The 15,885-nt window shown below is 42.3% G+C and overlaps 1 protein-coding gene across 1 annotated transcript; it reads left to right on the forward strand.

Annotated features, from left to right (window-relative positions):
- Window positions 1–716: 716 nt before the first annotated feature.
- Window positions 717–10,562, forward strand: LOC307075528 (Y+L amino acid transporter 2). Its single transcript, XM_079736144.1, has 10 exons — window positions 717–798; window positions 3,142–3,640; window positions 4,353–4,478; window positions 5,648–5,792; window positions 5,902–6,025; window positions 6,305–6,408; window positions 8,861–8,957; window positions 9,327–9,476; window positions 9,792–9,975; window positions 10,421–10,562. The coding sequence occupies exons 2-10, from the start codon at window positions 3,160–3,162 to the stop codon at window positions 10,486–10,488; spliced, it is 1,479 nt and encodes a 492-aa protein (XP_079592270.1). The 5' UTR covers window positions 717–798; window positions 3,142–3,159; the 3' UTR covers window positions 10,489–10,562.
- Window positions 10,563–15,885: the final 5,323 nt, after the last annotated feature.

The raw sequence follows: 15,885 nt of genomic DNA on the forward strand, positions 1-15,885 counted from the left end.
ATTTTAGAAACACTGTTTTTCTCCAAACCCTGTCCAGCAGCCATGAGAAACTAAATTCTTTGAAAAAACACTATTTGGATCCTGGAACTACTTTTATTTTTCGGTGCCTCTTTCAACTCTGTGCTCTAATCCCATCACTGAATGTCACTTTTTTGGCCAAACAGAACAAGTTTGTTATATATGCATACTGTTTGCTATGCCTATGTGTTACAAGAGACAAATAATAAGCAAAGATGTTGTTTTTTTTCATTATATAATTTAAATAGAAAACACGTAGCTATACGTGTAACAGTGGTAGGCTATACAGCATATTATTGAAACTTTGGCTATTATACTAGTCGAACTCACAATCCGGTCCTCGTTCTGTTTCTCTGTTTTTTCCGTTTGTATAAGACCTAGTAACGTTTCACATGGTCGCTAGAAGGCTTGTTGTAATTGCAACACATTGTAGTGACACCTGAATGAACTTGAGGCAAGGGGTGGATCCTGCAGGCCTTCAAACGACGAGCCATGCGTAATGGGTGATCCCTTAAATCCTGCTACTGGTTTCCCAAAGGCCACCAGATGAACCCGTTCATTTTATTTCTGACTTCAAATCAACACTGAGACACCTTCCTCCTCTGACAGCACCCCAGAACTGTATCGAGAAAGGTAATGGTAGTGATCACGTGACTCTGAAGGGGCTGTGCCGGTGAAGTATTCCAGTTGTTGACGCTCTGCAAGATGCCGCATAGTCTTTTCCCCTCCGTGTTGGCTGGCTGCCAGTACCGGTAGACGACCACCACAAACGACAATAAGGTAGGATATCTTTAACACAACTGAACAATTAATGTGGATGGTCAGGAAGAGACTGCACATTTGTATATGTTTATGCTCAATATAAGCAGGAGATTTTGGAGCCACTGATATGAGACAAAGAGGATGCCTGAGAATGAGATCACGTCTTCTGCAGCGGACGTGCACCGCAAGGTTTTTAAATCAGATGGATAAAGGGGACTAAACACGGAAACTCAGCTACCCACAAGATGTAGGATATTGGATCATACATCCGACCCAAGAAACGAGGGCATTTTGATCCTCTTTCCCGGAGCGAACAGCCCACTGATAGGCCTACTATTACTTTTTCTGAAATGGTCCAGCGTTCATTTTTAGAGGGACAGGACGGTTTATACCGTATATAAACCTCGGTTTATACCGAGTACTAATAAGTAGAGAAGAGACACCTGCCGGAGTGATGGTCACGGGATCAGTGGTGCTGCGGGTCGGTTTCTTTTAGGCTATCAAACGATTTGCCTGGTCTTTTGGATTAACACGCTTGTGACACAAATATGCAAACAATAACACGAGCTCGCCTCCGGGTTTAGGATGACAAGGGAAGCCAAGCGCTGAGGCTGATTCAGCTGATCAGTTATTTTATTTCAGACCCACGTGTACTCATTCTCACCCTTGTCGTCAGACTAATGACGTCACCGAGACAGCCAGTCTAGAAATGTCTGCAAGATTTGGAAATTTGATGCTTAACAATTGGCGTTTTTCCACTGTACTATACTGGCCCGGTTGCATTACCACTACAACTGGGCTTCCCGCTCGTGTCTTGAACAGATGACGTGCTTGTCTTGAGTCGATGACACAACCACACACTGTTGTACTTGTTTTTTTCGTTTTAGGACTATTCCTTTTATTTCTTAGGGAGGTATGGAATGGCTCTCAAGTCATGAGTAACAGCAAACGTTAGTTGTGACTACCTCTAAGCTCATAGAAATACAGAGGAATCTATAAGGTCGCTACAAACTTTGGATGAGCCACAGAAGTGCCCTACATTAAGAACGCTTTCAGCTCACTTTTATATTTTCTTTGAACATATCTTTGCGAATCACATGTTCTTGGGGTTTGTGGTACTTTTCTAATTTGTGCGATAGACCAAGATCAGTTGTTCCAATATCAATACCTTGAGGAGCTACAATTGAAAAAAAAAAAAAAAAAAAAAAAAAAAATCCTTCTGGCCCACAATCTTGCTTACACGTTACTTACAGAACAATGTGTTCCTCTCTGTCCTATGATGCACCCTGCACATCTTGACCTAACCTCATTGCATACGCCCTTCTTATATATCGGAGGCTCATTTCAAACAGTCCTGTGACCCTGACCTTGCTTCTGGCAGGCCTCTGCCCTGAACCCACCAGGGCCTCTATTCTCTAACACTGTTCCTCCACCTCCAGCCCCTGACGCCCTCACACCAGCATGCCAAGTGTAAGGCCCCACAACGGGCCTGGAACCCGTGGCTCCAACAACCAGGGTTGAAATTGCTGGATTATCGCAGACGTGGCACCATCAGTTTCTCTCTGTTATACTAAGGGAAAATGTATAAAAGCCACCCATGGATAACACCCCTTTTCTCTTGTTCTGTGCTACCTTTTTTGCCTTTGTGTTCTTAACTAGTCTACCCAGGGTGAACAACATTAGTGGACCACTAGTCTAGGAGCCCGTTTACTAGTCGGTACAGTAGTTGGTCTACTATCCGGTCTAGTCATGGGTCTACTAGCCGGTATTGTAGTTTGTCTACTATCCGGTCTAGTCATGGTTCTACTAGCGGGTATTGTAGTTTGTCTACTATCCGGTCTAGTCATGGTTCTACTAGCGGGTATTGTAGTTTGTCTACTATCCGGTCTAGTCATGGTTCTACTAGCGGGTATTGTAGTTTGTCTACTATCCGGTCTAGTCATGGGTCTACTAGCGGGTATTGTAGTTTGTCTACTATCCGGTCTAGTCATGGGTCTACTAGCCGGTATTGTAGTTTGTCTACTATCCGATCTATTCATGGGTCTACTAGCCGGTATAGTAGTCGGTCTACCTGCCGATCTACAAGTCGGCATAGTAGTGAGGTTGTCAGTATAGCAGTCTAGTCGTTGTTCTAGTAGTCAGTCTCCTAGTCTGCCTAGTGGTTGGTGTATTTACCGGTCTAGCAGCTGGTTTAGCAATCTAGAAGCTGTTCGGACTAGACGCACTATAAGATGTGCTACAAACAGCTCCTCTTCTCCTCTGTCCTCGATCTAGTGGTCAGTCCAACGTGTGTCCTAGTAGTTGGTCTACTAGTTAAACCTGGTAGTCTACTAGTCCTAACCGCTGCCCCCCGCCTTGCAGCAGGAGGATCAGCTTGCCATGGGGGCGGACGCAGAGCCCCCGCCGGAGCCCTCCGCTACCCTGCGGCCCCAGGAGCCCCCCAAGGAGAGCATGCAGCTGAAAAAAGACATCTCCCTGCTCAACGGCGTCAGCCTCATCGTGGGCAACATGATCGGCTCGGGCATCTTCGTGTCCCCCAAGGGCGTGCTGATCTACAGCTCGTCGTACGGCCTCTCCCTGGTCATCTGGGCCATGGGCGGCCTGTTCTCCGTGGTGGGTGCCCTCTGCTACGCCGAGCTGGGCACCACCATCACCAAGTCGGGCGCGTCCTACGCCTACATCCTGGAGGCCTTCGGCGGCTTCGTGGCGTTCATCCGGCTGTGGACGTCACTGCTCATTATCGAGCCCACCAGCCAGGCCGTCATCGCCATCACCTTCGCCAACTACCTGGTGCAGCCGCTGTTCCCCACCTGCGAGCCGCCCTACGCCGCCTCCAGGCTCATCGCGGCCGCGTGCATCTGTGAGTGGCGGGCAACGGCGTGTTTAACCCAAGGATTACTAAAGTTCCAAACAAGACCCTTGTTTTGCCTTTTTATTCCTGTTCAAAACCTATACTGGACTGCCAATGGCAATTCATGAATTGTTTTTTAAGGCATTAGTTTGTATCGAGAGCATTGTGATTACAATCCTCTTTCAAGGGACATGGAAGTATACTAATTATACTAAGTAGACTTAAATTAAGTGTATATTTGAGTGTACTTTTTCTTGGGTAGTTGGTACCGTTAGTTTATGTAATGTTCTGATGGATTTTATATAGGCTACCAGTAGACTGGTTTTAGTGAACAGTACATCATATTCCATAGTCTTAAGGGGACATGTGGTTGAGTGTTGTGAATGCTTCCAGGTTGTATGTATTAGTTATTGGGTTTGAGTCCTGACTCATTGCATCTATGCATATTTGTTGGGGTAGCACTGTAAGTGTGTTAGTATGAGTGATAAATACACTGATTACACTAGCTAACAATACACTGCACATTAATGAGGAGGTGTATTTGTAAACGTAAGGATCTTAGGTAGGCTGTCTTCGGAGTACAAACCTGAAATTAAACATGAACGAATAAAAGATGCACAACACAAACAGTCCAACTAGACTTGACATTCTTAAGTCGCCATTGAGAACGATCCATATCTCTACTACAGAACACCTCATTGTGTGCTTCCTCCCTCCTCAGGCTTACTGACCTTCATCAACGCAGCCTACGTGAAGTGGGGTACTCGGGTACAGGACATCTTCACCTACGCTAAGGTGGCAGCCCTCATTCTCATCATTATCACTGGCATCGTCAAGTTGGGCCAGGGTGAGCAAGTCCAACCGTCATTCATTTGTTCATCCATACAGTCCCTGGCCCATACTGGCTCCATTAACCTTCACTTACTCTTACCAGAGACAAAATGTACAATGTGATGATGTTGAATGTATGTTTTGGTTTTTCTTCGCCCCTTGAAGACATCACAACTTTCAGTCATTACATAGATACATTTAGCATAGCATGCTTTTTTTTTTCCAAACTCATCTTGCCGTTAATTAAACCACTTTCTCACTTGTCACCATCATTTGTGTCATGCATAGGGAGGCCTACAAGTGAGCTGGACACTGTGGTACAAACCCCAAACCCTTAGAGGGGGAGTTCACAAAATGTCACACATTGAGGCTTCCGTTGGGGTAGAGGGGAAGTTTATATATTTTTTTTTATTATTATTATTTAAGTTTATAATAGCTGCCATCAATAACAAAACAAAAGCAATGCTCAGGGGAGGGGGAAGCCCCACAGAAGGAGCTGTGCGTGTTTTTTATTTATTGAGAACAGATTGTAGTTGAAAATACTCTTCCTTCTGCATCCCAATGACGTAGGTCCGAAACTCTGTACTTATTTTTAACTACATCTAGTTACAGTTTGTATTGGAAACTTGCACAACATGAAAAAAAAAGAATTCACACTACCCCAAAAGGAGCCTCAATGTTTCAAATCGGTGAAGTGCCTTCCTGTTTGATGGATAAATGTAAAAGGAAAGTATAATATTGATTAAGAAAAGTTCATTTTAGAAGAATAGTGATGTAGTGGGTTGAACAGTAGTGATAAGGATTGATCCTGGTCAAAGCCTTTGAAAGTTGGGATAAGATGCAAATATGGGCTCGACCTGGCTTGGTTTAACACATGGTATTGCATCTGATTGTGGCAAGGATGGCTGGGGTCCCTGATTAAACGCAATGACTCCCGCTTACATTTCTGGGTGCTAACTGCTTACCTTTCTGACCGGCTCTCATGTTCCCACCGGTGTCTCGTTCCTCCCTTCTGCCATTTGCACAGCCTATATGTAGGCTGGTCAAATAGAAGAATAGATTTAGACAAATATTGGATATACCGTCATAATTGGAGTATCTTCATTTTTATTTTGTATCTCATGACCTATACTGTTGTTTTCAGATTTTCTTCATTTCTGTGTCTAAATTTTGTGCCACTACCAGGTTACACGGCCAACTTTGAGTCCTCCTTCGAGGGTTCCTCCAAAGACCCGGGGGATATCGCCCTGGCCCTCTACTCGGCCCTGTTCTCCTACTCGGGCTGGGACACCCTCAACTTTGTGACCGAGGAGATCAAGAACCCTGAAAGGTGAACATCTTCCCACACCGTCCGCATAAGGGTAACATTTGTTTGTCGTACTTCTTGGGCGTTTCCCCAAATGCAACGTTAACTAAAGGATCACATGTGTGTCTCACAGGAATCTGCCCCTGGCAATCGCCATCTCCATGCCTATAGTCACCGTCATCTATATCCTGACCAACATAGCTTATTATGCTGTTCTGGACATGAGCGCTATACTGGCTAGTGACGCTGTGGCTGTGGTCAGTATGGAGTTTATATTTGTGTGTGCACACATACATTGCATATTTTGCTGGAACATGTATATCATCAAAAAAGAGACATGTACTCTATATAGCTTTTATATAATCTAACGTAAATATCTGCTATTTTTATGTCAAATTCACGTATGCAAGTCAATCTAAGTAAAAGTAACGTGAAAAAAATATGCTTGACAAACCAACTCTTCCTCTGTTAAAGCTAATATCTGAAATGAGACTCCAATGCTGACTAAGGGATTTGGTTGTGTTGTTGTCGACCAGACGTTTGCCGACCACACTCTGGGGGTGATGAGCTGGATCATCCCCATTGCTGTAGCCCTGTCCTGCTACGGAGGTCTCAACGCCTCAATCATCGCTGCCTCCAGGTAAACACACCTTCACCCTCGGATTTTGGGCACCTCCATTATTATTTTTTAATGGGGGGGCTTGGGAAACCCTTGTTCGTAATGAACTGATATTCCTTCCCCCGAGCGCTGATTGGTCCTATCTTTTTTACATTTTTGGAAAAGGCGTGAATGGGATAAACTGTGTATGAACCCCATTGGGAGGGTCTCAAAGGGTTTTTGTTTCATTTACAGGGTTTACCGGCATACTACAAGTATGGCTACAAACCTGGTACCGCCTGAAGTCAAAACAATTTCAGAAACAATGTCACACCAATGTTTCAAAGATGAAGGCAAGCTGAAAGCTATTTTCTATTGATATTATTTGAGTACTTGCTTGTTAAAGCACTTTTGTTTCCCATTTGAAAGATCAAATTATAATGGCAGGCTACAAAAAACACACCCAACAAAAATGCCTTTTACTCTTAGCTCCATAAGATCATGAAATGAGCAAACAGATTAATTTAAGAGAAGAAAATAGCCTGCATCCAACTTCCCTCAACCTCCTTATGAAAGATTAAAACATTATAAAAACACATTTCCCTGCAGTTCTAGCAACCAGTTAAACCCTAAAGACTATTAGAAAAATATGTAATGTATATTTATGAAGCGTTCAAATACCCCAAATCTAGTTACGGGCTATAGGTATCAAATGTTTGTTTTTGTTCAAAAAGGATTGCTGCCAAGTACATAGGTGTTTCTTTATCTGAAGACTAGAGTTATTTTAACTAAGTAAACAGTCACTTTTGATATTCTCGGGAAATAGATTTAAGTAAATATTTAATCATAGCGCTCAACTGGTTCTTTGCACCTTGACGAAGAGCCTGCTGCATATCCATCTTCTCTCCAATCTTCAGCTGAAAGAAAATAAGGGAACTTTATTGATCCCTTAGAAGATATGAGAGGATGAGTCACAGCAAGAACGGGCAGAAATAAGACATCAAGAGTAAATCTAGAAACCACACACAGGATGCAAGCATTAGGCAACATGCAAAATCTCTATATGATGTGGCACAGACTCCTATGCAGCAGTAAACTACTTCATGCAATCCATCACATACTAAAGAAGGCAAAACTATGAATCCTAATTTAGCAGCCATTTTGGCAGTATCTTACAACATGACCTGGTCTGAAAGCAACTGTAATACAGGCCTTTGAACCATCCATAGCTGCTGGCTGTGGGCCTAGGCGTAAGACATTACCATTGAGCATTGCAGACATGTTTACACAAAGGGACTTGTTGATTTTAAATGCATGTCTTCCAAAAGGCAGTTAGAGGTTGGGCAGTTTGCTCTAGGGTTGGACGCAGTTACTCCAGTTAACTCACTGGAAGAGACCATTGAAAAAAAAAAAAAAAAAAACTGAATAAAACATGCTGTCATGCTTAATGACCCCCAATATGTTCCACACATGGCTGGACCACCAGTTCCTGGCTGCTGTCCTGGATTTAACAGTGTAATAAATGGACTGGACTGAACTAATAATCATTAGGCCTGTAGAAGAGTTCACTTTTCCTGAGGAAGGAGCTGGTCTGCCTTCACACAACCCCTTAATGCCAAGATAAGAAAGATGACCTGCCACCAGTGTTGTCGTCACTGTGCAAATGTGTTGCGTTCCAGAAGTGCTTCAATAAATGCGCCTAGGAATTGGTAAAAAATAATAATAAGAGTATCATAGCTTAGCAAAGCATAATGCAACCTCACCTTCACAATCAAATGCTAAATGAAACCAAGCTAAGCCATGACATAAAGACGAAGGTGAACGTGATAATGTGCTTGTAACCATAACCGCACTGGGATTGTCGGGCGTATCCATCTGTATCCATCTGTTATTTGGTGGGCTCTTTGTCTGATAGCCGTACCATACAGTGTTGTCCTGGGCTCAGTCTTCCATGGAATGAGCGCCCCCTTGCAGCTCAGAACAATAAAACCACACATGAGCAGTGCTGAGTATCTCAAGATCTAGTGGTGGTACACACACACACACACACACACACACACACACACACACACACACACACACACACACACACACACACACACACACACACACACACACACACACACACACACACACACACACACACACACAGGGAACACATAGGGAACACATAGACACAAGCACACTCGCACACAAAATCGGATTTAGACCATCCGGTCTACCATCAGTCACATGATCACACATGAACTTTGGGGCTGTGCTGCAGGTGTTGCCCCCACACTTTTTTAAAGCGCATTTGATTATTTGAATAAATTGTGTTATTTGTTTGCATGTACTCCTCTGGCTATTTCACTGCACCTCCTATATATTTTTGCTTAAATAGCTTCTAAAAATCTTTATATTTCTAACATATGTTTTAGTATTTGGTTCCTATTGTCTTGATAAGATTTATATCAATGCATTCTTCTCAATTATTAGATTCTCATCTGTCCAGGTTGTTCTTTGTGGGGGCGCGTGAGGGCCACCTGCCAGACGCCCTGTCCATGATCCACGTGGAGAGATTCACTCCCGTCCCCGCGCTGCTCTTCAATGTAAGACGATCTACCTGTGTGTACAGAGGTCCTCTGCAGCCAGGCTACGTTCACCTAGTCAAAGGGTTTAATTATCAAATGTCATTCATAGCCGATTAAATCAAGGTCCTTGTATGCAGTGAAGTTATTATGACGTTAGCACGGGCTGTCTCGGTATTAAATATTTACTAGAGTTAAAGTAGGATGTAAGGTAAATACATATTTACAATGCATTCTTGTTCAATCGCGACGTTCATGTCATTGTCAGACTTTACTTACTAGTTATCTACTTCTAAATAACTGACTGTGTCAACTCTTAAGTCGTAAATCGACATAAAAAAGGCAACTTTTCAGTCGCTGACGTCTCTTCTGGTCCTGCGTGGTCCTTAGTGTGTCATGGCGCTGGTCTACCTGACGGTGAAGGACGTGTTTCAGCTCATCAACTACTACAGCTTCAGCTACTGGTTCTTCATGGGCTTGTCCATCGCAGGGCAGCTCTACCTCCGCTGGAAGGAGCCTGACCGGCCCAGGCCGCTCAAGGTGCCCGCCTAGTGGACAGAACGTCTAACATGTGATCAGAGGTCATTTTGACCGATCCTGCCTTTGTGTGCCAAACCATCTCAGCCATTATTTTCCCAAAACATGTATTTATTTCATATCAGCTATGTTTGATCTAATGATAAAGAAAACATTTAAAGTCATGTCATCACTTTAACATCTCTTCTACATTCAGATGGGGACTAGAGGACATTTTCTAAACGATTAAACTCCAACAACAATCTTTATTGGTATGTATATGAGTGATAAGTGACTGCTTTTATACATAACTTTGATCTTTGCTCCTCTCTCCTGCAGTTGTCCTTGCTGTACCCGGTGGTGTTCTGTATGTGCTCAGTCTTCCTGGTGGCGGTTCCGCTCTACTGTGACACCATCAATTCTTTGATTGGCATTGGGATCGCTCTATCGGGAGTGCCCGTCTACTTTATAGGGATCTACCTGCCTGTATCCAAACGTCCGGCCTTCATCAGCAAACTGCTGCGTAGGTTTACACGATTTGGTTTGACGGTAGCATTATGTTAAAGTGGTAGTGTTCTTTGGAACTACTTCGATGGGAATGAATATGACGGCCAATTTAAACTTGTGTTAAATAGCCGCCATCGGGGCACCAGGTGGGTCTCAACGTCATCTACATGTTGATTTTAAATAAATCATATTAACTTCATGAAGATCACCAACTGTCTTTCGATACTTACTTTCGATGCTCAGAATCCGGAGACGTTTATTGAAGTGTGATTTCTATACTGTCAATATTTGCAACCTAACACTAGACCCACTAACTGTAAATAGAACAAATGTATCACATGGGGTATTGTTTACTTGTTTATATCATGCACCAAACTTTTACCCAGCAGACAATGTTATTATAGATGGATATAATTAAGAACGCATATTTGTGTATGACTTTTCTCTCTCTCTCATTTCAGACTCGGTCACCCATTTCACCCAGTATTCATGTTTCTGTGTGCTCACAGAGCTGGACAAAACTGATTAGCTCCTATACATTTCATGCACTGTAAAACTACTTGACCACGTCACTGTACTACATTCACCGCCTCTGGCATCAGAGATGAACAACCAAAAGGGGAAAAGTTACTATACTTATTTTCTGTCAACTATGCTGAATTCTTCGTACTTGATTAAATGGATGTTTACAAATGATACGGTACAATTGTGTACACTCCTTTTTATTATGTGCCTATCATATTATCCCATATTTTAGTAATGTATAACAATGACAATTTAAATGTTAGATATTTTTTGTATCACATCTGCCGGAGAATATGCATTTGACTTGAGTATGCCGCTCATGGCCTGTTCAGTGCTATTCACATCAAATATGATCAAGGGTCGGGCAACAACATTAATTATACATACTTTGTTTTGGAAATTATGCATTTGACTTTACAATTGAGACCATTTCAATTTTAGATAGTGTGCGGTGTATGAATAGGTTGAGATGGAATGCATGTTTATCAGATATTAAAGTAATTCATTGAAAAGGGTTCAGGATATGGAGGACTAAAAGTGCCACAATTAAATAAATAAATACACCATTAAATAAATAAATACACCATTAAATAATTCCTTAAATGTGTCATTAATTAATTAAAATTGGAATTAAATACATAAATGTTTTATTAAATGTGTCATTAATTCATTAATTAAATACTATTTAATTAATTTACATTTATATTTCATGATTTACATTTACATTTCATGATTTACATTTACATTTCAGGATTTACATTTACATTTCATGATCCTGTGTTGCAGTGCTTCATGAAATGTCAAACTGTCAAACTCGCCCATCAAAGTTGGTAGGCGGATCCTAACGCCTGATTGGTTACCCTGCGCATCAAGTCAAGGCAAATCAATTCCAGATAATGCATTGACGCAGAGCGAGTGAACACATTCGGTTTACAAAATGTCTAAAAGCTGCCCGGAGCTGCTGCGAGAAGCCGCTAATTTAATAGAAGAGGCTCTGAGCAGAACTCCTCCGGCTCCGACGGCTCAGTCACAGCAGACACCTGCTGCTCCATTACGTACACCCGTCCAAGGTAAGCTAAGTAATTTCATGTTAGCCGGGTGTGCTACTAATCACAGCAAGGGCTAGCTAAATTTGCTTCGTGTGTAATACGTTCGTTGTTAATGGTGGGAGCATAAAACTAGTTCACTAATCGGCTAAATAGTGTGAGCTGATTTTTGGCGGGAGCGTGTCTATGTTCCCCGGGTCCTATGTTCCCCGGGTCCTATGTTCCCCGCTTTGTATGAGACAGGGGAACATATGACCCTTTTTTTAAAAAAAAGGGTCCTATGTTCCCCGCTTTTCCCAAAAAGGGTCCTATGTTCCCCGATATGTATGTGACCGGGGAACATAGGACCCTTTTTCTGAAAAAGGGTTCTATGTTCCCCAGTTGCGGCGGGGAACATAGGACCCTTTTTTCTGAAAAAGGGTCCCATGTTCCCCTGTCTGGAAGACAGGGGAACCATTACTGGACCATTACTTCCACCATTACTGGAAGAGGACGTCTGGTTACGGGAAACCCATTTGATACCTGTTCCACTGTTAAATAGCGGCCCAAATTGGTGGGCGCTATCCTGGTAATTTCTCTGCACAATTTGATTAGCTAAACATTTGTTTAGCCAATTCATGTAAAACTATGAGGGTTTAGATTGACCCTACCCTATATTTCCCTATCCTCGAGCCGGGTCGGGCCGGGCCTTTGATCGAGCGTTTGTGTTTTTTTTTAATCATTGCTTTATTGGCCTAATCTGAGGAGAAATCTATGCCATAAACAGAAATATTATAGGCCTTTATTGCACGGGTCTTCTCAATGCCGTGGAACGCTCCGTTCACTTGCATGGGTAGTGGTCCGGTAACTTCAACCCCAGTTTCTTCGGTTGCTAAGCGACGTCAACGTCTTTGGCGGACTATTTCACTGCTGATCAACACTACGAATGCTGGTAACGAATAATTTGTAAAAAGACACACCATGTGAAGTTATTTTTTCGTTTTGGCAAGTAGCTGTGGATTGTGTAATAAGCGGGATAATGTATAGAACGTCGCCGGTCATTATCGAAAATAAGCCCCTTCAGGGCGAAGCAAGACACCTCCGCTGCACGTCGGTGTCCTGTTCGCCCTGTCGGGGATTATTTTCCCAATGATGACCGGCGTTCTTGATTCATTATTCCTTACATATATATTTAGCAGAGTAGGCCTACGTAACTAATGTGTACAAAGTTACACATGTATTAAAAAAATGTCGGGTTGAAATCGGGCTCGGGCTCATAATATTACATAATACAGAACGTGCTCGGGTCTATTTGGGCTATAGAACCCCCTAGCTCCGGTGTAGCATCCCAAGATAGAAGTTGAGGCTGCTTTAGCTGTCTGGTGACCATTTTTATCTATGTTGCAGCTGAGGTAGCAAGGCTCTTTGCGCCGTATAACGGCGGAGCCAGAAGAAATATCACGAGACGACCAGCTCAAGTCCAAGTGAGTCGAAGAAGCTATACACACACTGTGTGTTGTTTGGCTGACCACAAGGCGGATAAAGTCCCAAGCGTACAGCTTAAAGCGGACCTTCATACTTCAGGACTTGGAGAGCACAAAGTGACATTTTCAAGTCAGTGCGAAACTAGGCATTTACCAAAACCAAAATAAGTTTGTACTGTCCGGCTCGTTGAAATGATTTGCAGTTCTACTCAGCATTTCTTTTTATAGTTATAAATATTTCCTGTTCATATTTGACTCAAACTTAATTGATTTTCATAGTGTGAATAATAGTTATCACAGGCTTATTTGAGTCAATGAGTTATGATTTTTTTTTTTTTCTCCAGGGAATGACAGCGATCCCATGGTCATAACAAACAAGTTGATGGAAGTATTTCCGAAGCTCCAAGAAGGGGGAGGCTTCGAATTTTTAAAAATTGCAGGATCTACACGGAGTCGAAATCTGGCATTGCTTCAGTGTCCCAGCACTGGATACACGCTTGCCTATCTAAAGGATCCAGCTTCGATGATTGGACAGGCTACAATCTTCATTCGTCCGCTTCAACAGGATCTACCCTTCGATTGTGTACATACATTTACAGAGACCTAGTTCAATACATAATCAAAACAAAGCTTACTGGTGACTTTCAATCATTAATTAAACGCTATTTGTTGTTGTTAGGAGAGCTCAAGTTCTGCCTCTGGTCCAGTCATCCCCTGCATCACCTGTCAGAAGGAGGTTCCCTTTTCAGAGATGAAGCTGCACAGATTGAGCTGCAATGGGTATGTACTTCCTAAAGCAATGCAAGGGTCGCATATTAATTTTTCTTTGGGAAAATGTCTCTCTTAAGAGTCTTGTGCACACAAATAAGGGAGTATGACCATAATTTAAATTTTGTTAACTTCAAGGACACCCATGCAGGAATCAGAGAAAGAACAAGAGGGAGGCCAAAGTGATAGTGAGACCGTCAGTGACAGTGTTCCAGTGAGGCCTGGAACATCAGCTGAAAGTGCAGAAGTGCCAGCAGTGATGGTCAACGAGGAGCTGGATAGTAAAGAAGCAGACAGCGGTTTGTGTCATCACGATAGGGTTGCTATAACTGAGCAACTGAAACAAAGTCAATAGAAAAATAACACGATATAATTAGATAAGATAATACAGTTACAGACAATTAACCTCTTAAACCCGAGCGCCCCCGGGGGCGGGGGCAGCTGCACCAACGTGTGCTGTAAACAGCTGTAAACAGCACCACCATGCTCCAACATGTCCATGTTGCATACCCACGTAACGGGAAGAAGCTCGGCTAAAAGCCCATGATAGCCATTTTTACCTAAACAAAACACAATTCTAACAACAAGCAACTAAATGAGCCCGTAGCAAAACACGCAAAACGTGCATGCGCGCATACTGGCCGTCGCCGATTTCGCTACTCCATGCCACCCACACAAACTATAGGTCATATGAAAGCTGAGGCTCCACAAATTCCAATGATATCACTCCCATCACTCTACGACGAAAACTCACCGAACTAGCAACCAAAGAAGAGCAAAATAAACAAAACAAATCAAAAACGTTATACAGTGTGATACTTTTGAATGGCGAATGGTGTTTTTTTTACATGGATTCGGGTCCTTCGATTTGACGTTCCCTCGACTCTATTGGCTCTTACGGTTCGATAGAGGTGTCAATCATCCAAATTGACCAATGCATACCCACGATATCTTGGGTATATCCAGCAGTGGCATGACAGCCCTTAGTGTTTATAGTTAGTTAGTTATAGTTGTTCAAAGTTGCTGCCAGCGTGTTTATATATATATATATATATATATATATATATATATATATATATATATATATATATATCTTTATCCCTAGTGATTGTAGTTTTTAGCTGTGTTTTTACCTTTGATTTTACAGTTTGGTTTTATTATATGTATTTCCCAAATATATCTGCTCCAGTTGGAGTCAAACTTCATTTCGATTGTATGGTTTACTTTGACTGGAAAAATGTATAGAGCCCTGGGTGAATTTTCAAAACAAGTCAAAAATGTTGAATTTGGATGGAATGAATACCTATAGTGATATGTCAGTGAAATAAAATTAGATTTACAGTCTGGTACCTTAGAAAGGTCAAATGGTGCCCAAAAGTGCCCAAATGGCACCATTTAGTCCGCCTGGACCTACCTGTACTAAAACCTCTCTAAAATCACTTTATTCACTTTATTAGCATTTATCCTGGAACAGGGTACTCATTAGATGTTGTTATATGTTTCCCTAAAGGTTCTGGGCTACTATCCCATAGTTTCAAGGTGGTATTCACTCTAAGTAATGTGTTTTCTCTAGGCGAAAATTTAAAATTGACATTTCTTACTATGTTCTAGCAGAATTTACTCTGACACAGTAACATCTATATTGATTCTGACACTTCTGCAGTCCCCTCACAGGTGTTACCTTCTTTTTGAAACCAACTTTATTCATATAGCCCTTGTAGTTGTGGAGGCATATTCTATTCATTTTGGGCATGTCATTTCGGGCAGGAGGCCTGTGAAATAGGCCTAGGGCTTAACAGGTTAATAACATGCAACTGGGTTATATTTTCTAACTGTTCCTATATTTAAATTTTGTTCAGAATGCTGTTTTGCTGTTGTCTTGGATGTCTCTCTGGAATAGATAACATTATTGTTGTTGTTTGTTTAGAATGGAAGCTTATTGAAGAACCGTCTCAAGCTGCCAAAGTTTTCAAAGAGAATCTGCTGAAGGAACATGCATCTGGGACACCACTTCGAATGAAGATGGATGTAAGGGACTCTGAAGAGGACAGGGAACGGGAACTTCTCTTGTTCTATAAACAGCAGCAAGAATGGGCATGTCCACTTCTTTGTACTCTTGTTGGT

This window comes from Pollachius pollachius (genome assembly GCF_949987615.1).
Source record: "Pollachius pollachius genome assembly, chromosome: 5".
Classification (NCBI taxonomy): Eukaryota; Metazoa; Chordata; class Actinopteri; order Gadiformes; family Gadidae; genus Pollachius; species Pollachius pollachius.

Excerpts from the sequence above, each read along its gene's own strand:
- LOC307075528 (XM_079736144.1), top strand. The coding sequence starts at position 3,160 with ATGGGGGCGGACGCAGAGCCCCCGCCGGAGCCCTCCGCTACCCTGCGG. Across the intron at positions 6,409-8,860 it reads TCAATCATCGCTGCCTCCAG|GTTGTTCTTTGTGGGGGCGC; the intron begins GTAAACACACCT and ends TCATCTGTCCAG. Across the intron at positions 9,477-9,791 it reads ACCGGCCCAGGCCGCTCAAG|TTGTCCTTGCTGTACCCGGT; the intron begins GTGCCCGCCTAG and ends TCTCTCCTGCAG.